This window comes from Heterocephalus glaber, unplaced genomic scaffold, assembly GCF_053883595.1.
Source record: "Heterocephalus glaber isolate CG9 unplaced genomic scaffold, H.glaber_assembly_v1.0 deba00001504, whole genome shotgun sequence".
NCBI classification, from domain to species: domain Eukaryota; kingdom Metazoa; phylum Chordata; class Mammalia; order Rodentia; family Bathyergidae; genus Heterocephalus; species Heterocephalus glaber.
This window is the reverse complement of record NW_028258324.1, coordinates 67,801,347-67,825,178: the sequence shown is the minus strand read 5'-3', so window position 1 is coordinate 67,825,178 and position 23,832 is coordinate 67,801,347. Positions and strand designations below refer to the sequence as shown.

At 43.3% G+C, this 23,832-nt stretch overlaps 1 protein-coding gene and 1 pseudogene across 6 annotated transcripts in view; both read right to left on the bottom strand.

The window, feature by feature from the left end:
• Positions 1-15,194, bottom strand: part of Masp1 (MBL associated serine protease 1) — a 61,515-nt gene extending 46,321 nt beyond the window's left edge. For 3 of the 6 annotated variants that reach the window (XM_087186722.1, XM_087186720.1, XM_087186721.1), the window contains exons 1-2: positions 14,880-15,034; positions 9,354-9,606 (exon numbers count right to left, since the gene is read on the bottom strand). In XM_087186722.1, the coding sequence (XP_087042848.1) occupies positions 9,354-9,606; positions 14,880-14,884 (258 nt within the window). In that variant the 5' untranslated portion in view covers positions 14,885-15,034. Of the gene's footprint in view, positions 1-9,353; positions 9,607-14,879 lie in introns of all 6 variants that reach the window. The other 3 variants (XM_013072168.3, XM_004834808.4, XM_087186723.1) reach the window with 3 other exon arrangements.
• A 5,839-nt stretch (positions 15,195-21,033) lies between these two features.
• Positions 21,034-23,527, bottom strand: LOC101716515 (glutamine synthetase pseudogene; annotated as a pseudogene).
• Between the last annotated feature and the right edge of the window lie 305 nt (positions 23,528-23,832).

Sequence of the window (23,832 nt, the reverse complement as noted above, 5' to 3'; positions counted from 1 at the left end):
AGGGAAGAAAGAGCTGGCGGGGGAGGGGTCCTGCCCCAGCCTGGGAAGCGGGCATCCCGCAGGTGGGAAAGCCGCAGTGCCCGTCCTCTCAGCGGGAGCCGCGGTTGGGCTGCCTGGGAGGGAGGAGTCTGGCAATTGTGGCTGGGAGGGAGGGCCAGGGAGGGTTGCCGCTCTCTGGCTGGTGAATGGCTTCGACTCCTCCATCCCACCCTTTCTGGGATCCGCTCATTCACATGCAAATCCCTTCAGCAGCTCAGAGGCTGGCCCCCAAACAGTTCAGGACAGGAAAAGAGAAATGGGGGGCGGGGGAAGACTTGCTCTGTCTGTCTGCAGAAGAGGCTGCCTGACTCCAGGTGTGTCACAGTCAGGACTAAAGTGAAGGAAGGCAGGGATGAGCGGTGACAGAAAGGGCCTGCTTTGAGGCAGCATTCTCCAGTAGAGTTTCTAAGAATGTGCGAGCTGATGCACTCAAGTCCCACTGCCCTGGACTCTGTCCTGCCCCAACCCGTGTTTACATCCTCACATCTCCGCCAGAAGTCCTTCAACGGCCGGGGAATAGTGGCCAGAGCTCTGCCACTCACCTGTCATTTTAACCTCCCCCCGCTGTGATGTGCTGGAGCTACGGGTTCCTACCAGGAGCAGTTGTCAACTTTCCAGAGAATTCGCTGCCCTGTTATTAGACCGAGCAATCCTTAAAGATTCAGTTCCATAAACTTATAATTAAATTATATTAGAAAATTATATGAAAACTCATCTCTCCCTAGTTATTTTAACATTGTTCTGTTCTATGTTCTTCTGTGTTCTTGAAGTTATTAATGTCTACCGCATCTGAAGGTCAGGGAAAAAATGTGGTTGGCTACATCGCTTCTCCACTCCTCCTCCACCCCAATCCGGCTGTTAGTCTTTTATAAGCACACACGTCTCTGTCTCGGGGCCTCAGTTTTCACGAACATAAAAGATGGACATTGATATTGTTCTCCAGGATGTTAAACAGGATGTTAAAGGAGATACTAGGTATGAAAGCAGCCTGCAAAGTCTGCCATTATTGGTAGCATTTGAGGACACTATTTTCCAGCCTCCTTCCCGCTTTCCCCTGAACCTCTCTGCCTTTATCTCTCATTCCTATACCTCCAGCTCCTCTGCCATCTTTGTCCTCTACAAACACACGGGGCACCTTCCCCTCTGAGGACCTCTGTCCATCCTGTGTCCTCCGATGCTTTCCCCCAGAAAGCACCCAGCTGCCTCTATTTTCTTCATCTTCTTCAGTCTTGGTTCCAATATCACCTTCTCCATGAGTCCTGCTCCAACCACCATGTTTAAATCATAGAACCCACCTCAACTCCTGGACGGCCTTTCACCAGCTGTACTGCATTTCTTTGCTTATCAACTTCATACTCATTATATAATTTGCTTATAAACTGCATTTAGTGTTCATTGTATGATTAGTACAGTGCAATGGGAGCATCATGCTGGCAGGAATTTTTGTTGACCCTAATCACTGCTGTACTTAAAGCTCTAGAAAGTTGTAGGTACTCAGTCAAATATTTGCTGTGTAAATGAGTATCTTCTCCTTGCCTACCTTTTCTCTCTATAGGGAAAGTAAACTCAAGCTCTGTTTTTTTATCAGGATGTTTCCAAGAGCTGTGGATCTCCATACGTGTACATCCGGAGCACTTTTATCACACTCATCCACGCTCACTTGCATTCTCTGCCCCAGAACTGGGAGCCTCCTTCTGTTTTTCATCACCCCTAAGTTTATGCTGTTTCCACTTCCTGCATAAAATGAGCTTTGGTCACACTTTTCTGAAGCTCATTTTCACTTCCTGATTCTTCTGAATCAGCTGGAATTGGTGTTGGGGGAACGGGTGTTTTTGGAGGGAAGAATCCTGCTGGGGAACACAATTGAAATTCATGAGAAGCGATCTGTTTTTCATTTCCTTTTGGGACCAAAGCCTCCTGTCCACTCCCAGAGAATTAACAGAGCTGCTACAGTAGTTGGGGTCAATGCACAGTGAAGGTCGAGGGCATATTCTAAGTAAACACAGAGTACTGCACAGAATGAGGATTTATCTCTCAATTACACAGCAGGATGCAGATTGACTGCTGTAGCCAGAAGGAAGAGGCACTGAACCGGGAGCCGTAGACCATCAGAACTGGAAGGGCTCAGAGAAGCCAGCTAATCCAGTTCTTTCTTTGGGGAAACCGAGGCCCAGAATAGACTGGCAACTCTTCCAAGGTCTCAGCAGGACTCAGGGCCCAACTTACAAATCAGAGTCCTTTCCTTTAGAAACACTGCTGGGAGATGTGTGCCTTTTCCTGTTCTGCCCCAGAACTGTGCTTGTGACTAGAGACAATATAGACACTGCCCTTGACCTCATGGGGCTGGCAGTCTAGTGGGGGTGACCCTGAGCTCACCTGTTGAACTAGTGCACCACAAGCAAACCAAACACCTTCCCATTCTTTGTAGCTCAGACTCGATTTCTTATTATTTTTGTAAAAGAGTTTTTAAATCCATGCTAAAAGCAAAAGTTCATTTACAAAATCTAGACAACACAAGGATCATCAAGATCCTTCAAGGTCCATTGATAAATTTTACCAATTATCATGACAGACAAAGTGTCATCTTAGAAACTGTGCCTATCTAAGAACCATACTAGGGTTCCTTCCAGAATTGAACATGTTTGAGAAGGGCCCCAAACCATGACTTGTGGTAAGACAACCAGAGACTGACAATTGGCTTTTGTGTAGAGACTTGCACAAGTCCTTTTGTGCCTCAGTTTCCTTTTTAGTAGGTTAGGTGAAATAATCCCTCTTCTTCCTATTCCTTAAGAATCAAATGAGCTAACATATTAGAAACTGTGTCATAACATATGTGATACTACAAGGTAAACACACAGAAGAAATAATCCTTTCAAAGCACTTTTCCATGAATTGACTAAAACCACTCAGGAACATGAAGAATGTCATACAGAGCTAGATCGTGGTAGAGTCAGAGCAGAGGAGAAAGCTGGCATTCATTTAGCATCTGGCAATGCCAGGCAGGCACTTTGTTGCTCATACTGTCACCATCCTTGCCGATATAATAGTGTTTATTGAGCTAATTACACATGGGTTGGACATATGTCACTCAAGCATTTACCTCATTTGGCATTTACAGTAAGGCCTTCAGGAAGGAATTATTATTGTTCCCATTTTATAGATGGGGAAAGGGAACCAGAGTTAGGTGAAGTGAGAGGTGACCCTGCGTCTGACTGTCTCTGAATCCTGGGTCTAAACTACTGGGCATGCTTGCATGGTACTAATTCCACATCCAATCATCCTTTCCCTTCAGGCCTCCCACAATCCTAGAAGAAGACACTCTATCCACTGTGAAATTTTTGTCCACTAACAGGGAAAACCACTGCTCTGGGAGATGGAGAAGCTTGGCCTAGGCATGTCACGCAGATACTGACTGAGACAGGATTTTGTCCTTCTGTCTGAAGCCTTATGTCTTGAAACCTTGTCTCAATATCTGGACCAGCGTTTCATCTGTCTTCTAAACTCAGTGGATTGCAGCACATTCTCTATCTATTTGCCCTCTTTATGTTCTTGGCCTCCATTGCTGAAAAAGTAGCAGTTATTCTGTCAGAACCTGGGCTGAAACCTGATTCCTCCTTCTCCCTCTCCCATACACAGCCAGTTCCTGTGGTGTTTATCTGCAGGACCTCTATCTGGGCTCCCACAGCTCCCCTGGAGGCTGGTGGGATTTGAAACATACACTGTGTTCAGCAGAGCCACGTTCAACCTACTCAACACAGTTCCTAAACAGCTTCACTCAGTGACTCTCTTCCTTTTGGCTTTTACTCTGCTAACCCCTCTTCCTAGGTCCAGACCAAATTTCCTCAAATATTCTCCAGTGTCATCTCCTCGTACCCTGTCCCCTATCCTGAAACATTTCACTGTTTTTGATTGGAGATCCTAGACTGAAATGCCAAAAGATGCTAAGCCGAAAACATAAACAAGTGGAACAAGCTACTTTGTAAGCTTTAGAAAGAAACACACTTTGCACATTAAATACAAATGAATATTCTTCACACAATTTTTTTTCACTGACTTTTTGTGAAATACATGTTCTTCTCAGGCACTCTCACCTTTGTTAATTCTGGTAGAGACATGTGTGTGTGTGTGTGTGTGTGTGTGTGTGTGTGTGAAGCTTCACTCTCTCTATTGTAAGAGAAGCAATGGGCAAGTAAGACAAAGCGTCAGCATGAAGGGAACTGTAGTGAATCGGGGGGAGCCCACCTACAGGCCCACCTCTACCTGGTGCCATTTGATTATTGGCATACAAGAAGCTGCCAGAGTTGCCACCTTTTCTAATAAAATTTGGATCTGTAGATTCTTGTGTGAGATCACAAGTGTTATGCTGAATTAATTCATTTTGCTTGTTATTTTTTCAAAATATAGAATGATGCAATGCTAAGGCTAACCAGCAGAATTTATCTGCAGAGTTCATTCAACCTGTTGATCACTTGTTTATGACTTTGGGTGCACATCTTAAACCTAAATTTTCCAAACATCTTCTCAGTCCTTTCCCAGATGATCTTATTAGGCTTTTTTCTTCCATCTCCCTAAACCTTGCCAATCCTGACTATTCTCTCATTGTGCATCATTTTATACTTTTTGGCTTGCACACCATGGTATCTCTGATGAGACATCCCATCTAAGGGACTACACTATTGAGTTCTTACTTATCCTTCAAGGCTCATCGCAAACATCACCTTTCCTGGCAATGCAGAAATGACCACTCTCAAATGTATATATTGCCTTACTTTGTCCTTGATTTATTAAATATGCAATTGTCTCATTACATACTATGAAATTGTGAATTCTTAGGGGACAGGACATCTTACTCACCTTTGTGGGCCCAGTTTTGGTACAATGTTCAGCTTATGACAGTTTTTCAGTAGGATTCTTGGCCTTTATTCTTTAGGAAATGGGCAGTCATGGAAAGATTTGGAGAGTGACACAATGCAAGCAATGTATACATAGAGCAATGTATAAGACTGATATCTGGTAGACATTTAGGAGGTTTCTGCAGTAGATTGAGACAGATAAGAATTAAAATGAAGGGATCCACAGTGGAAAGGATAGAGGAAATATTGGGTACATCAAAGACACAGGGTTAACAGAATAGTGGCATTGTATGATATGAACATTCAACAGGCGCAATTTAATCTTTTGCACACAATAGGAGAGAGAATAAAAACTGAATGCAGGTGGCTCATGCCTTCTTTGTCAATGAGCAGATGTCATGAAGTGAACTTGAAAATAGGGTGTGTGAATGTGCTGCTCTCTTGGGGTTCTAGTTTCTAATTAATTATACCTGCTTCTGTAATTTACCCCCATGGCTCCTTTCTAAGTCAATCACTTCACCTATGTTCAAACAAAGAAACTGTAAGTTGTTGTATTTCTGGAAAAATAGTGTCTCTGCTGGACACACCAAAAGACAGTATTTTACGATACTTAAAGAATTTTTAAGAGTGGGTTTGACTATTGGCAATCTTTGCCTTGTATTACAACTTGGGAAGGCTCTACAGTTTAATTTATGGAAAAGATTGAGAGTCTTGAGATGTCCCAGTGTGACGTTTGCTAATGAAGTGGCTTCTCTGGGCTTTGGCCATGCTGATGATGGAGTTCTTCCTGGACTTCTAGGGTCTCAGATGCACAGAATATTAGGGTTAGATGGACCCAGTTGTCCCTAACCGTTTAGGCACTGGGGATTGGTTTCATGGAAGGCAATGTTTCCCCCAGACAGGGGATAGAGGGTGGTGGTTGGTAGTTTCAGGATGATTCAAAGGAGCATGCAACCTAGATCCCTAGCCTGCATAGTTCACAGTAGGGTTCGTGGTCCTATGAGAATCGAATGTCACAGCTCATCTGACAGGAGCTGGAGCTCAGGCAGTAATTCAAGCAGTGGGGAGCAGCTATAAATACAGATGAAGCTTCACCCACTGCTTACTTCTTCCTGTGCGGGGGACAGTGGGAGGGTTTGGTTTCCCCTGTTATCAACCATCAATCTACAGACCCTGTATTTGACAGAGGAAGAAACAGAGTCCCTTCTAGAAGGAGTTCTTTGCCTAAGATTATTTAGTATAGAATGACAACGAGAACCTAGTCTTCCCTACTCTCTGACCATGAGTGTGCTGTACCGTTTGCTTGTAGCATCAACCAGATGTAGTTCACATGCCTCATCTGTGCACTGCAGGAATCCACAGTTGAAGCCACATTCCACAGAAGCAGATGCTGCTACACAGATGTGCATGTGCCTTGAAGACCAAGGACTGCAGGAAATCAGATCATAGAGGAATTCTAGTAAATACGAGCATGGGGTCCACTGCCTTGGGGTCCTGCTATTCTTCAAGCCACTGATGTGCACTGGCACCCTGGTGGGCCTGGGTTGAGAGAGCAATTTATGGGCTTGGTCTGGGCTGGTAAGGGCTTCTGTGATATGGAAGTTACTTTAAACCCACACCTTGGCTGCCAGGGGAATTCAGTCATGGAGTGAAAAGGCTTCAGAACAAGAGATGTTATCCTGCCAAAGTGAAGTCAGTGATATTAAAGTTTCTTGGTAAAGGACAGTGGTGGCATGATTTGTTTACAAGCTTTACTCAAGTAATAAGTCACCAAGGCATCTATGGTAGACTGCAGGCTTGGAGGGCCTCGAGCCATGAAACTTTGAGAATTGGTTGTTATAAGCACATTATTCACATTTTCTGGGACCATTTTAACTAGGATAATAAGGGTTTGGTGGGGTTATCTGGAAAATTTTGTCAAGAAGGGCCGGGATTAGAATTCTGGAATTTAAGGAACGTGAAGGATCAGCTCAGCCTACCTTCTCACTGAACAGATGATAAAACACGATTTTGGAGAGCAGGGTTGACTTAGCCTGGAGTCACATGTCACGCTTATGCCTTTGTTCAGATGGAAAGAGAAGAACATCTCTCTTATTCTGAGCCAGAAAAAGCACATATCTGTGGGCTGAGTTTGGGAAGGTAATTATCAAAAGTGCACAGGTTTCAACTGTGTGTGTGAGGCTTCTGGGTTTGGGAGTTCTGGAGCAGACTGCTAGGCCTGTCCTTGATCTTTGGCCTTCAATCTCCTCTTTCATCCTGTGGGAACTTGACCAGAGTGGCAAAATTCGAGCCACAATGCCTCAAGATACTAGAGAGTGATGACCGAGGGAGGTGAGCAAGCAGAAGGAGCCTCAGGGTCACCTTTAACCTGAGCAGCTCCTATCTCTTTTCTCTGTTGGACCTAACTGAAGGATTGTGAGAACATGTTCACTAGGGAGAAATTATGTAAAAAACAATAACAGCAATCACTTGTGACTAGATGAGTCTTCAGAAGGCCTGCAGCCTCAAGAGTTTTTGTCTTTTGGAGGGAAACTCTGCTGGGCACATGTGGACAAGGGCACAGGACCCTGTCTCCTTGTGATGGTGGCATCCTCTGAAGGGAGGCCCACTCAGGCCCCTTGGATGCCAGAACATCAGCCCAGGGGCTAATGCTGATGCTAGGATAGATTTCCACAGGAGTCAACTATGCAGATCCACTATCCCACGTTAACCCCCCTTTCCAAAGGAATCAAGTTTCATCCATGAATTGCCTCAAGTAGACGGTACCTTTGCAACTCTCAGAGACCATGCTCATCTATCTTTTACAGCACTGAGTCTTGTGCATCCTCATAGTCCCATAATCCCTAGCACAGAGCATTCACAGAAGGGCAGCACCTCATACACCAGTGGTTCTGGGATATTGCCAATGTTTGGAGACTTTTTCAATTATCACAACTGGAAGAGAGATGCCACTGGCATTTAAGAAGTAGAACCAAGCCATGCTGCTACAATTTTTACAACGTTTAAGACAGCTTTCATCAGCAAAGTTTTATGTGTTTCAAAATGTCAATGCAGCTGAAATCGAGCAACTCTGTCATGGCGCACCACATGAATAGCACCATGGCTATTTCATGTGGACCCAACACATTCATTGGCATCACACTTCACATAAAATTAGCAGAAGCAGGGCCGGGGACCACAGCCCCTCTTCATAGGCCCTCCCTTTCTTTGTCCTTGTGAGCTTTAAGGCTCAGTGGCCCATAGGTTGAGAGCTGTTTGGTGTGGCCAATGAACATGAGATTCAAATCCACAAGATATACATTTGGGACCTTGATCTACTACCTCCCAGCTGTACAGCGTTGGGTGAGTTTCTTAACTTTCTCAGGTTTACTCTTTTGCTGTGAAGTGAGAAAGCTATTCCTGTCTTATAGGCCTGTTGTACAGTTTAAATGAAATTAAAAGGGTAAAAAGCATTTTTATAACACTTACTACTTTGCTTTTGATCAGATACTCTGGTTAACACAGGTTTAACTCTTTCTGAATTACTGGAAAGTGAGACTATATTAATATTAAAGATATACAAGGGCAGCTCTGGATTTATTTGATGAGAACGTCTTCCAGGAAGCCAGAGAGAGCTTAGAAAGTAGGCTCTTGGCTCTCTACATCTTTCTGAAGTAGGTGCAACCTTAATAAACTTGCTCTCAGAATTCTCTGATTATTCTCAGCCCCGCTTTAAAATGAGAACAGCTTCTCCCCCATAGCATTTTTTGTGGGTTTTCCCTAAATCTAAGGGAATATTGTTGTATGTTGTAATAGTCTCTTGCTCTCCCCCACCATATTCTCTACACATCCTTCAGATAGTGAATTTTCCTTCCTCCACATGAACTTTGCTGATAAAATATGAACTCCTTAGTGTTATATTTAAGGCCTTTCAGAATCACATCCAGTCCTTCCCTCCAACTGTCAATTATTGGATATCCAACATTTCCCAGACTCTTGATTATTATTTGGAGATTTGGGCAGTGCTTTCTAATATATCAGTTTTGGGCATACTTGTGGCACTATTTCTGTTTGAATACAGATTACTCTGGGGTCTCTGGCACCTTCAAACAAAAGCTAATAGAGTCATTACAAACTTTGAGGACAGAAAGAATTTTTTTTCCCATGCTAAGTATCAAACTCAGACCTCAGGTATGCGAAGCAAGTGCTGTACCACTGAGCTAATACTACTAGTCCTGAGAACAGAAAGAAAAAAGATGTTGCATTTGATTGAGGCACCCACCACCAGTCCCAGTTTCTCCTATTGTCTTTTCTAGTTCTATTTACTCAGCTTGAACTTGGCATACCACTCCTGGTCTTCATTCATCACATCGAGCCCTCTGAACATAAGCCTACAAGGGTAAGTAAGGATAATGTCCAATTCCAGACTTTCTGGACTCCTAGCAGAGAGCCTGGCTCAGTTAGGAAACAGTGGGGTCTCACCTTCACGTAGTCATATTCGCAAAGGTAAGATGATTCCAAGTTGAAGTGCATGAAGTAAAGCTTGATCCGAAACCCTTCTGGGACAGTGATATTCCAAGTCACCTCTGAGTCGCTGGGATAGGAGTCAGGATAGCCAGGTGACTGAATCTGGCCAAACATATCATTTAGCTCCACAGTGTGGCTGGAAGCCTTCAACAGGGAGAAGCACAGAACATGAGAGAGGAGGAGCCACCTGAAAGACATGAATGTGGATCTGCTTACACTCATGGACACCGATCACCAACACCTAACTAGATCTGCAGTGGGAGACCAAGTTCTCAGAGTGGTCCTTCTGCAATTACATTTCCCCCCTCTGGGCCTTGCCTACCTAATCTGTAACCTGAGAGGAAGTAACTGTATGATTCATAAGATTTTTTTCCAGGTTTGGTCATTTGAAAATTTGCTAAGAGTTTTAAACTTTTCCAGAAAGTACCACATCTGGGACTCTGACATATTTTACTTTACTATTGAAAATAGAAGTTTCATAATTAGGTAAAATCTGGTACCATTTCTTCAGTTCAGCTTCATTTATGAATCATAAATCATGCATTTTTCTAAAATATGAGTAATAATAATATGGTATAATTGGGATAAGCTTAATACTCAGTGATAGGATCTTCCAACCTCAAGCAAATTTAACATGTTGAAGAAAGTATTTCACCACAACATCAGTCAAGGCATGTGAAATTTTGAATAAAGACAGAATGAGCAAAACAAATCTTCTTTCTCTTGGCAAGTGTCTTAATATGAGGGTCAAAAGCCTGTAATTCATTTCTAGAGAAATGAAGGATAATGGATTGTTAAAACAGTTGCAAAAGATTGCAAGGGAAACTTAGTAAAACTTACAGAATGCAGCAAATATGGATGATGGAATAATGAGGCACAACCATCAAGGCTGGTCAAAGCCCCAATGGTCAGTAACAGCTGCACACCAGGGATCTGTCTAATGCATCACTTCCCCTATAAGACCATGGGCTCAAACATCTCAAACTTGGCTCATCAACTTCTCTTCCAATAAGTTCATGATCTCATTTCTGATTTTTAAAAATGGTTTTACCATCTATCAGTTTGCTAACTTTACCATTCCCTTTTCCTATTATACCTTGTGTAATAGTCACCAAGTCCTATTGATTCTACTTCCTTGGTTCTGGAAATCTATCTCCTCTCCAGTCAAGTACTTAGTTTAAACTATCTGATCTAGAATATTGCTATAGCAACATAACTTTCCCCTTCCCCGTTATATCACTCAGCAATCTTCTGCCAAGGTGAGTCTTCTAAAACACAGATATGACCATGTTGCTTGACTGTGCCATAGCTGCAGGGGAAATGTCTGCTCCCTTTATGGCTGATGTGGCTGGTGTTGATCTGTCTGTCCAAGTCCCTCTCAGTGCCAGCCATGCCACCCCCTCCCATGACTTGGCACCATTGCCCATGAGCCCATCCTTCACCTACTGGTGTCTTATTTATCCTTCCCTGTCCAGCTCAAAGCTCCCTGGGCTATGAAGTATACACTCATCCCTCCAGATTCCACAGCTCCCTGTACACATCTCTGTTAGAGCAGCTATCACACTGTACTGCATTAGGCTCAGCCTTGAAGTTGAATGTATTTGGGTTCAAATCCAATTCTTCCACTTAGGGCTGTGAAAAGTTAGGCAACTAGGTTCTTTGAGCTTCAGTCTCCTCATATATAAAATGGAAATTATAATCCATAATTTACAAGGGTCATGCGAACATCAGATACTACGTATGTAAAGGATGTAGCAGAGAGACTAGTGTCTAATAGATTATGAATGCATGCATGAATGAATGAATGAATAAAAGAAAGTGGGGCTTGAGTCTTAAATAGCATAAAAAGTCAATGGTGGGAAGCCACGCTAGCATTTTTGGATTAACAGTTATATTTTTGCTAATCAGAAAGCTGTTCCCCTGCCAATATCTTCTCCCATGTATTCAAATGTATATTTATGTATATATGCTTACATATGAATTTTTGAGTGTATAAACACAGCAGAATAGCTGTATGCATAGATTATTCAGTGATTTCTTGTATCATTCACATAAAAGGTAAATAGATAAGTATAAAGAGATCTAGAAAGACATACACCATGGTGTTAACGGTGGTTGTCTATGAAATGGGAATGAATATTTTTAGTTTTGTGTACATAAAATGCTTACATTCGTCTAGAAAGACCATGAAGTATTTTTTCAATAAAAAGAAAATAAACTTATTTAAATTTTTTCCAGGGCCCCTACAATAGCAACATGTGGGATGTTGTTAAGAAAACAAAATGTTTTAATCCAATAGCCAGTGTCACTATTTTTTAAGCCAATCTGTGAAGGAAGTCTTCAGAGGCAAAGAGAAGGGAAGGCATGGGTCCAAGTTATCCAGGGAGTTAGTAGAAAAACTGAGTCCAGAGGCTCTGACTCATGGGGCCCAGACACTCCCATTTCCAAGTGAAGAAATGCAATATGTTAATGGGGCTAGGAGTTCAGGTTCAGCCAGGCTGAAGAGTGGAGAGCAGGTTCAACTAGCGGCCTTGACTTTATTTATCCTATCGTTTCAGAGAAGCCATGGAAAGCCTCCATTTGTTTCCTCATCTCTTGTATGGTAACAGTAATGACTTCCCACAGGGTTGCCACCCACAGGAGCATTAGAAAGTACTTTGTTAAATGTCCAGCTCTAGGCAAACATTATTTGTGATTACTCCATCCTGCTGCTTCCCGAAAAGCAGGAGTTAGGAGTGAGCTTTGACTCTCTGCATGGACTCCCTGCAACAGAGACAACAAGATTATGTAAGGCTGAAAGGTCAACTTTCTCCATGTCTGCTTTTTCCAGACCAAGTGGGGAGACTCTGAGCCTATCAAGGGCTGGCAGCTGACTGGTCCATCTAGCCTAGAGGCCCAGTGCCATGTGTAGTGGGCAACAACTGGTCAGTGTTGGAAGAAGGACTGTGAAGCTTTCTATTCTTCCCTGTTTGCATCTTGAAACACTTTCAAACATATGAACCAAATATCTCCTTTCACATAATGAGCCTGAGCATATGCTTGCTTGCTTCCTTGTTTTAGGGGCTGTAAATCGAAGAATATAAGTGGCAGCTTTCATTCCACATCATGCTCTGAGTGTTTTTGGCTTCTTACACACCAGGCACCAGGCACCGGCTGTACAATTCCTGACACCTGTTATCTATCTTCCAGCTAATCAAAAAGTTTAGCTAGATTTGTCGAAATGTCAGAGTAATATATAGAGCTGGGATTTCAGAGGCTCCACTGTAGGAGTCTATGCATAAAGATGCATCAGATGCCTGTGGATCTCATACGATTTTAGAATGAATAGCGATTTCTAGCATCCCCATTCACTTCCCTCATTTCAACTCACACAACACGGAGACGTTGTTTTTCAGTCTAAGAGTTGGAAGGGACTCTCTAGCTTCCTTACACACCACCCTCACTTGACAGATGATGAAAAGATACCCCGAGAGATGTCACATTATGCCCAATGCCATATGGTGAAGTAACTTCAACAGAAAAAGAGGCTAACAAAAGCTCACAGAAGAAGTTGGGTCCATGCCCATATCATGCCCAGGCATCTGGCCAAAGCAATTAATCCTGTGAAAAATAATTTTAAAAGCCATGGTTTTATGTGGAAATTTAAAAAATACTAGTGTGTGAGCCCCTCTTCGAGAGATTTGGGTTTAACTGGTCTGGGGTGAGGCGTGGGCCTTGGCATTTTTTAAATTACTACAGTTCAACAGCTGATGTGCAGCTAGGATTGAGAATAGTGAAATATAGCAAAGATGCCGGCTTTGGAGTCCAAAGACTCAAATCCATCAGTATGGCTTTGGGCAAGTTGCTTAACATGTTTTATCCTCACTTATCCATCAAAAATTAACTTCATCCAAAATCTGAAGGCTAGATGAGACAATGCCCATAAAATTGCTTTCTAAACTCTGAAGTGATGTATGCATGTGAGGCAAGACCTTTTAGAGAGTTTTTGAGTGTAGCACTTGCTTTACTATTCAACAATTAAAACAGTATTTACTAAATGTCTAGCAGGAAATAGACATTATGTTAGTGACTGGTATTACAAGATGAACACATTGATTAAGGTGGATACTTAAATAAAGATGTGCTCTGAAGACAATAAAGGATGTAGCTTCAAAGGACAGAGCAGAACAAAGGAGGAGATGCTACCTCCAGAGGATGGAAAGCAGGGGAAAAGGAAGTGTATTGGAAGTGGCTGGCATAATCAGGTCTAGGTGGAAAAAAGGGTTGTTTTAGGTCAAAGGATAAACATATGCAAAGACATAGGATTGTGAGCCCTGTAGTTTGGCTGGCTGGCACATTGAGTGATATGGTGAGAGTCTGATCCTTTACAGGTAAATCCAGCTATCATTTATGTAGGTGGGCATAAGGGCCATTTTTCTCAGGGAAAAGAAAATGAAGGTTGATGATCAGTTTAAAATAACTGAAAGCCTGAGTTACATTAAAAGATTCGATCATCTCTCTGAAGCACAGGTGATTGGAATTCAGAGAGATAGATCACCTGAAGCCTTGTATTAGTTCCCATCTCAGCAAAGTTGCTAAGTGACTTTACAGAAACAAAACACATATGAGCACTCCCAATTTAAAGAAAAAAATACTAGGAAAAGAGGTGTACCAGACAACAGATCTGTGAGGTTCTTTCCCCTACTTTGTGATGTGTCTATGATAGTAACACTTACATGTAATAGACATCATTAGGGTGGTTCAGTTTTCAGACCTGCAGAAAAAAACCTTATAAAGAATATCTGAGGCACTTCAAACCAAGTGGAATTTAAAGTCTTGGGTCACAAAACTCCAAATGCTCCTTTAACAAAATTGTGGTGGTGTCCCTTTAAGAGCCATTTGGTACAATTCATAGCTTGATTGTGTCACCAGCTGCCTCTGATTTCAGGAAGACATGCAGAAATCTATAGGGAACTATAAAATGCGGACAGGTTTTTAGTTTTCTAAATTGAGATTAAACTGGCAAACTTCTGAAGGTTTAAGAAACCACAAAGCTGGACGGTGGAAAGCTGGTTTCTTTCTTCGGTCAGAATAAATAAACACACAAACACACATCTAACTCTCAAAGTGTCTGGAGAGAGAAATCAAAGCTCTTTGCAGAGGGGAAAATGAAAAACCAGGCTTGTGGGCACCAGGAGGAGAGCCACATTGGCCAGCAGGCAGCACCCTGTCCTGGCAGAGGGCGAAATCCAAGCTTCAGCAGCGTCCTAAGCAGAATTTGCACAAACTCTCCTGTTTCAAGTTGCACATCTGCGGAGTCCCAGGAAAGACACCCAGCACGGCCACAGCTCCCTTCGAACAGCCCCAAGGGTTGCCAAGAAATACCCCAGCCTCCCACAAGACACGCAGGTGAGTCTGCCAGGACACAAGGTCAGATTCTCTCCACTGGTGGACAACTGGTCTACGAAAGGGCGCCGTGCCCTCTCCTGCCCTGGCACTCACCTCATGGTCCTGCCCTGCGAGCTCCTGGCCTTCGTCCCCGGTGTGGTGTCAGCGATGCCTTATCTTTGTTCTGAAGTCCCTGTGTGTCTCTGGAATTGGCTGGCGTTCTCCATTCAGGTCACGCCTTCCTCTGCCTGCACCAGATCTCCTCTCCCCTCTCCTCTCCCTCTGGCTCTCTCTCTCTCTCTCTCTCTCTCTCTCTCTCTCTCTCTCTCTCTCTGTCTCTCCTCTCACTGCTCTGACACACTCAGAAGGACCTGGCAGAACAGAATCTCTCTTCTTCCTTAAAAGCTCCGCTCCCCCCCCGCTTTACCCCCTCTGGCTGACTCCTGCCCTTGAGAGATAATAACTGAGAGGCGCTCACATAGGTATTTCTCCTCCCCCCTCTCCCTAAGAAAGAGTGGAGAGGGACAGAGGCTAATTTCTCTTCAGCCTCCCTTACCTAATGTCTATAATTTTTGCCTTTCCTCCGGACACCAGCAAAAGAATACCAATGAAAAGAAACAGCCACATAATAAGGCAACTTCAGTGTCTATACTGGAAGGGAATAAAACATGCAAATTCCAAAGCCGCAGTCTGTCTGCAAACAACTTGTGAACAGAGTCACTGGCCAGGATGGACAGTGACGGTGCACCAAGTTCTGCTGTTGGCTGGTTGTTCCTCTTCACTCAAAAGCAATACTTGTGGCTCTGTTTACTAGCTCAGGGTGGAAGGACTCCAACTTGGCCCAGAAGGGGCTGGCACCAGCCAGAAAGCCTGCTGCCCCTTAAGTGCAGAAGGACCTGAACCCATGTGCTCCTCTATGCCCATGGTTTATTGGAGGGATGCTACATGGAGCCTAGGCTGAGCTGAATTTTAAGGAGCACTCCCTCCATGCAAATAATGATAACACTGAGTAGGGAGAGACACTCCCCCAAGCCCCCATCACAGAAATGACAATCAACACAGAATAGGGTGAGATCTCTAGCAAAGTAATAGCTCCCTCCACAATAATACCTGCCCCCACCATGATGACCCACATGGAAGAGGGACAAACTGTCTGGGTGTAAAAATATGCTTTGCAGAGCATCTTTTCTGAGTCAGACCCAGTGCTAGGCACAGATGTCATTTGCATTACTTACACAAACTCACAAGGGTCGTACTGTTATACTCCTGGTACAGTGAGAACCTTGAGGCTCAGAGAGATGAAATAATTCACCAAAACTATCCAGCTATTTGTTTATCACTTCCTACTGATCCTCCCACTCACACCCAGCAGTTCCTTGGGGTAGGCATTGTGCTAAGCACACTTAGCATGAGTCCTTTCCAATCATCGTTCTGTCCAGTACAGGTAGGTAGTAATATGCCCATTTTCCAGATGAGGAAATTTCTAGGATAGTTTAAGTAACTTACTCAGGGTCACACAGTTAGAAAGTGAGGAAGAATTTGAGCTCTTATGTACTATGTGACCCCACCTCTTGCTAATCTATTATAGTGCATATAGAAGCACACACACACACACACACACACACACACCATTCATGAGGAAACAATCGTCTTGAAAAATGCCTCAGGTTCAGAGCTTAGCTGTACTGTTTTCTTTCTTCTCAAGCTGGCTGTTCACTCTTGGACACAATACTTTCCTGATTCTGTTTCCTCATTTGGGAAATGGAGGTTGTTTTGAAGCTTACATGAGATTATATGTGGGAAAGTGCTTTATCTAGTTGCCCTGTGGGCTGCCTGTCCCTTGAACCAAGGTGGCAACACATGCACTCTTCACCCTCTGATAGCACTCCTTTGGCACATTTGGGGGAGCCCTTTTTGCCGCCTTTTCTCTCCAATTCCTCCGTTTAACACTTTCAAAGGGTCAGCATGGGCAGTAATGCAGGTGCAAGTGTGTGAGATGAGAAAGTATGTCTGAACTCAGGCATCGTTTCAGCAAAATGTTGCTTTCTGTTTCAGGCAGGGTAAGAGAAAAAGCCTTTAAAATCCCCATTTAAAACGCTCTTCTGACATCAAATACGTCTCACAAAACAACATTTTAATGATTTAAGTGTAAGTGAATCAGAAACACATGGACTACATTTCTCTTGGAATGTACTAGGCTTTTCAAAACTGAAGAAGAAAGAACTTGGCAAAACGAATGTAGCACTGTGCAGCGGGCCCTGCCCAGTAGACATTCACTAGATTTGTGCCCAGGCTGAGTTCCCCCTCCCCTAGTTCAGGGCATACACTGGGAAATGCTGTCATTTGTTCTGATTGTGGGCACAAGGGGAAGAACTTGGGAGAGAACGCTATCAGCTTCCCCTTGTAAAGTGTCATAGAGCAATCAGGCCTCTTGGAATAATTTCCTAGCCATGTTTTTCCAAGGCTGCCAATATTCAATGGGAGGCATTTGAAATATGTTCCATGCCAAAGTCCTGCCAATATACAGCAGATCCGATATGAATGCTTCCCTGGGTGTCCGCCAGGCTCAGATGAAGACTGTATGACAGCACCTGTGTGGCTCAGTCATGGGTCTGGACGTGATGCAGGGCAGTTTCCCAACGGGCTGGGCTGCATCTGTGACATTGTCCGGTGTTTTTGGTGAACACTCCCTAAGTGTCATTGACAGATCAGGGGCTGTGGGAGGAAGGTAAGGGACATTGGCCTGCGACCTGGAGAACTCAACTCAGTGGCTGTAGCCTAACTTGTATGTGATCTTAGACAAGTCACCTGTTTTCTTGAGAAGCAGGAATTACATGAGTCTATTCACCTGCAGAACTAGAGGGTTGGGTCTGTTGAGTTCTTGGAGTGTCTAAGTGTGGGTGTGGGGCCAGTGGAATGGTCTTGCAGTGAAGGTGATGAGGTGGGTTCCTAACCTGGAAAGAGAGACTGGGAGTCCAGAGCAGACCTCACAGTCTTGACACTTGCTTTCTCTGTGGTCATAGCAGTGCTACCACTATTCAGAATTCAACCATAGATATTCAGAGAAACAATGTTTGAAAGAATTCCACTAGTTTTAAAAACTTCTGGCCCAAAATGGTTGAAGATGTATACAAGGAGCTAATAGTTTGTTATTTAGAATCATAAAGCACAGAATGACAGAAGTGGGCTTGTCACCCTGGGGTTATATAGCCCGGGAAAGGTGTCAGGAAGCTCGCTACTGAGGGAGCACATGCCACAGCATTCCCTACACAGGAACATTTTGGTTTACATGTTCTACAAAGTATTTATGTTGTGAGACTCCTGAACAAGAGTTTCTGGAATTCCACGAATGTGTCAGGAAATGTAAAGAATTTGGGGAATGGGTTTTTTTAATGGCAAAAATCCGAAATCTAGGTTTCCTATAGACTAACGAAGAAACTGGTAACTCCAACAATCACAGATAAGAATCAAACTCTGGATTGCTCAGGACATTAACAGAAGCCACTGCTTCTGAGCTTCTCCCTTCAGTGCATCAGAACGATGTGGGAAATTTAAAAAAATCCAGATCCCTGAGCTTTATTCCAAGAAATTCAGATTCAATGAATCTGGGATAGAGTTCCTGAATATATAATTTAAAAATTTCTCCTGGCATGATTTTGCCCTTTTTTTTGGTGAATATAACATAATGGTGCATCTTATAATTGATGGTGACTTACATTTGACAAAAAAGTTTAGCACTTATCAAGCACTTTTATATTCATCATTGTATGTAATATTCACATTTTTTTAAACAGATAAAGACACAAAGATCCAGAGAAATCAAGTGTGCCTATAAGTGGATGATTAATGTGTAGAGCCCATGTCCTCTTACCCTCAAAACTAGGGTTCTTTCCTGTCATCTGCACATTTCTGATACATCTTTTAGACCTTGAATATTAACGAGACATGCCATCATCTAATTATAAGATTTTCAGAGAAGGAAAGGTAGCTTATATTTTAAAAAACTACAAATATTAGGTTTCATTACAGGCTGAATTATGTCACTTCTCCCTCCCCGACCCCAAAGAACTCAGTTATCAGAGTCCTAACCTCAGACTATGACTTTGAAAGAAGTGGTTAAGACAAACTGAAGTCTTTAGACTGGATTCCCAACTGATGTGACTAGTATCTTTGTAGGAGGAGATTAAGGTGAAGACACATAGAAGGCCACAGGAAGATGCAGGAAGAAAACAGGCACCTGCAGACCCTGGAAAAGAGCCTTAAAAGAAACCAAACTGCCAACACCTTAATTTTGAGCGTCTAGCCTCTAGAACTGTGCAAAAACTGACGTCTGTTGTTTAAGCCACTGAGCCTGCAGTAATTCGGAGGGCCCTAGCAAATTAATATCCCCTCCGCACGTCTTTGCCTTGTATGTCCATTTTATGTGAAATATATCCATTAGACTTCTATCTTCTGATATTTTTAAAATTCATTTTATCGGTACATTTTAGGTATACAATATAATGACATTTGTCATTGGAAATTTGCACCTTTACATGATATATCTTGGTGCATATTTTTTCCCCATTCCCCTGCCCTCCCTTCAATCCCTCCATCCCTCCCTATTTACAAAGACTTTTTCTCCATTTTCTCATATTAATTCCATTCCCATCGTTCCTTTCCCCTATGCCTCCCACTTCCCCTTCACTTTTCCCCTTTTTCTTCCTATTTCACGTTATCTATTATACCTTTTAGTCCTTATTTACACTTTCAGTTTCTCACACTAGAGAAACTATTTGGTATTTACACGTGTGTCCTATTTATTTCACTTAAGAGTATCACCTCAATGTGCATCCATTTAGCTATAAATGTCTCTAATTTCTCATTTTTTATGGCTAAGTAGTACTCCATTTTATTTTAAAAAACACCACATTTTCTTTATGCAGGCTCTAGTTGATGGGCATTTGAGCTGCTTTCAAGTTTTAGCTATTGCAAACTGTGCTGCTATGAACATGGGTGCACATATATCACTGTGGTATGATTCTTTTAATTCTTTGGGGAAGATCCCCAGCAGGGGAATAGGGGGGTCAAATGGGACTTCCAGTCCTAGTTCTTTGAGGTATCTCCATACTGATTTCCACAGTGGTTGCACCAGTCTACACTCCCACCAGCAGTGGAGCAGGGTTCCTCTTTCCCCACAGCCCTGCCAGTATTTGTTATTGGTTGATTTCTTGATAGCAGCCATTCTTTCTGGGGTGAGGTGGAATCTCAGCATTGTTTTCATTTGCATCTCTCCAATGACCAGTGATGTTGAACATTTTTTCATATGTTTATTTGTTATTTCTACTTCTTTGTCTGAGAAATGTCTGTTCATTTCAGATGCCCATTTTTGGATTGGGTCTTTAAATTTAGAAGGTCTGATTTTTTAAAGTTCTTTATAGATTGTAGATAGCAGATCTTTGTCTGAGGAACAGCAGATGAAAAATTTTTCCCACATTGTGGGTTGTCTCTTCTCACTGTTGGAGGTTTCTCTGGCTGTGCAGAAGCTTTTTAGTAAGAAGAGATTGCACTTGTTGAGTGTTTTGTGCTAGTTCACAGGCAACTGAAGTTTTGTTCATAAAATCTTTTCCTACACCAATGTCTTCAAGAGTTTCTACCTAGTCTCTGTTCTAGCCAGTTCAGTGTTTCTGTTTTAATATTTAGATCTTTATTCCATTTCAATTTTAGTTTAGTGCATGATGAGAGATATAGGCCTAGTTTTAATCTTTGGCAAGTTGAAACCCAATTTTTCCAGCACCATTTATTAAAGAGGCTATCTTTCCTCCAGTGAGGGTGTTTGGCTCCTTTGTCAAAGATGAGGTGGCTGAGTGTGTCTGGAGTTGTTTCTGCATCTTTTAATCAGTTTCACTGATCCTTGGGTCTGTTTCTTTGCCAGTACCATGCTGTTTTTATCACAATAGCTTTGTAGTATAGTTTCAAGTTGGGAGTTGTGATATTCCCTGCCATGTCTCTGTTACCTAGAATTGTTTTTGCTATTCTAGTCTCTTCTTGTTCCAAATGAATTTTTGAATTGTTTTCTCCAGGTCTATGAAGTATGCTGCTGGAATTTTAACTGAGATTGCACTGAATCTATATAGCAATTTTGGAAGCATGGCCATTTTCACTATGTTGATTCTTCCTACCCAGGAGCAAGGGATGTCTTTCTATTTTTTGATATCATCTTCACTCTCTCTTTTCAGAGTGCTTAGTTTTTTTTTTTTTTTAGGAATGGAGGGGGGGTTTATTTTAAAAGAAACAACTCCTTAAGAAACAAGAATATTCTGCACTGGGAGGAAAGACATTAGGATACAAAATTACAAGTGTTTTAACTCTAGTCCTGTCCCCAACTCCAAGAGCAGAGTGGAAGGAGACAGTAGAAGCAAACAGGCAATTTCGTAAAATTACACTTAAAACCCTAGAAATTTGATTAAAATCTAAACTTGTTTTGCTTTTTAAAAAATTTAATATATCAAAAGGCCCGTTTTAGTGACATGCTAGCCCCACCAGAATAGAACTCCTGTACCTGTCTGTCAGTGACATGCTCAAGTTCACCAGCCAACTCACACTTCTAAATTCAGCTGTGGACAGGTATGCTTGTATCTTTAAATCCAGCCACAAGGCTCTAACTGTCCAGTGTCCTCCCCCTGCTGAAGGTGGGCAGGGCAGGGACAACCTTACTTGATAAGGAAGGAGTAAGAGCCACATTAACCACTCCTACCCTAAAGGAGATCCTTCTTTCTAAACCCAATTTGGCACCTAGTGACCAGGATGATTTCCTCCTTTTAGAAAAAACCCACACATATCCACATACCCATATATACTTTTTTTGCTTTTACATTTAAATATAAAGATACTACTCTTTGTGTTATAAATGGAGGACCAAGTGGTAAGGATCTTTCCTTCTTTGAAGGCAGGGATATCCATCAGTTTACTCAGCTTTGTGTTCACAAGGTGGGGAGGTGCTGTGTGGAGCCCCAATAGGGGAGCATTGCAGCAAGAAACCAACAAAGGACATTCCTCCCTGATCCCCAACCACTCTTCCTTCTCTGATTTCTACTTATATCTTTGAAAATAGAGCTTCCCATCAAGAGAGATCTCACTTAACCCAAATCAGGTTTTTCCCCTTTCAGCTACCCGGAAGAATAAAAATCTCCTCCCCTGCTGTTTCACGCACACATCTGCTCCGTCTGGATAGCTACATCTACTGGACAAGCACACTTGAGGGGGAAAGTGGTTAGTTTCCTTACCTGTGTCCCAACTAATGCATTACAGTTTCTGTGATAGGAACAGAGGGGGTGGGTGGGTGTGAAAAGATTAAGAACTTGATCCCTCTTATCCTGGCCAAAGAAAGCAAGATTAACTGAGCATGAGGAATAAAGACCTTGATATTACACCCTTTGAGTTACAATGGGGACAAGTAGGACAACTGAAACATGGGGAAGAGCTGGAGGAAGGCAAAGAACTAGGAGGGGCCCGAGAGCTGCAAGTCCAGTCCACTTAGTTTTTGTACTGGAAGGGCTCATCGCCAGTCTCACTGAGAAGACATGTGCGGAGGAGGGCTTCTGCCATAGCAAAGGGGTCACAATTGGCAGAAGGGCGACGGTCTTCAAAGTAACGCTTCTCCTGGCCAACAGTCCAAGGAATGTGGATGCTGGCGCTACGGTTGTCTACACCAGCAGAAAAGTCGTTGATGCTAGAGGTTTCATGGAATCCAGTTAGGCACTGGGCAGTGTCCAGGCCCCCCTTGGGATCATAGGCACGAATGTGGTACTGGTGCCGCTTGCTTAGTTTCTCGATGGCCTCCTCAATGTACTTCAGACCATTCTCTTCCCGCATGGCTTTCGTGCTGAAGTTGGTGTGGCAGCCAGCACCATTCCAAATGGAATGAGCTTAGGATCAAAGGTTGCTATCACTCCAAAGTCTTCACATACATGATGCAAGATGAAATGGGCCACCCACAGATGGTCTCCCATGGAGATTCCTTCACAGGGTCCTACTTGGAATTCTCACTGGGCAGGCATGACTGCAGCATTCGTCCCTGTAATCTTGACTCCTGCGTACAAGCAGACCCGATAATGAGCCTCCACAATATCCCTGCCATAGGCTTTGTCTGCTCCCGCGCCACAGTAATATGGACCTTGGGGCCCAGGAAAGCGGTTGGAGGGCCAACCAAAGGGGTGGCCATCAGTCCCCATCAGAGTATATTCCTTCTCCATTCCAAACCAGGGGTGCTGGCTGCACACCATGTCCATTATCCGTTCACAGGTGTGTCTTAAATTTGTCTCTGCAGGCTTCCAGTTATACTTGAAAACTTCACAGAACACCAGTTTATTGGGGTCTTTGTGGAAGGGGTCCCGAAACATGGCAACAGGAATAAGGTACATGTCACTGTTGGAGCCTTCAGACTGGAAAGTGCTGGACCCATCAAAATTCCTCTCAGGCAACTCTTCTACACACTTGGGCTCACAGTCCAGGGTGCGGGTCTTGCTGTGCAGCCTTTCTCCAGTACCATCAATCCAGATATACATGGCTTGGACTTTGTCGCCCTGAGGCTGGGACGTGTACACCTGCTTGATGCCTTTGTTCAAGTGGGAACTTGCTGAGGTGGCCATAGTGGAAGATGTTCCCAGCCACAGAGAGTTCAGAGAGTGAACCGTATTGTTAGGGTTGCCCTCTGTAGCTCTCCTCTTTTTAGAGTCGTGTTCGTGCTTCTCACTCTCGGGTTCTCGCTGGTCCAAATACTGAAGCTTTCCAGGTGAGCCCTTCGGAGGGGGGGACCCGGAGCAGTCAGACCAGGAGGTGCTGGGCGGTGAGCAGGAGCACAGCAGCCGCAAGAACGAGGTCAGTGGAGCGAGGCTGATGTTTTGCTCACAAGCCCTGTGCTTCTCCCATTCTCGGCTCTGCAGGCTCCAGAGTGCTATAGTTTTTAGAGAAGAAGTCTTCGATTTCTTTTGTTAGGTTGATTCCTAGGTATTTCAGTTTTTTGGATGCTATTGTGAATGAATTGTTTGCCCTATTTCTCTCTCAGTGAGTCTGTTGTTTGTGTAGA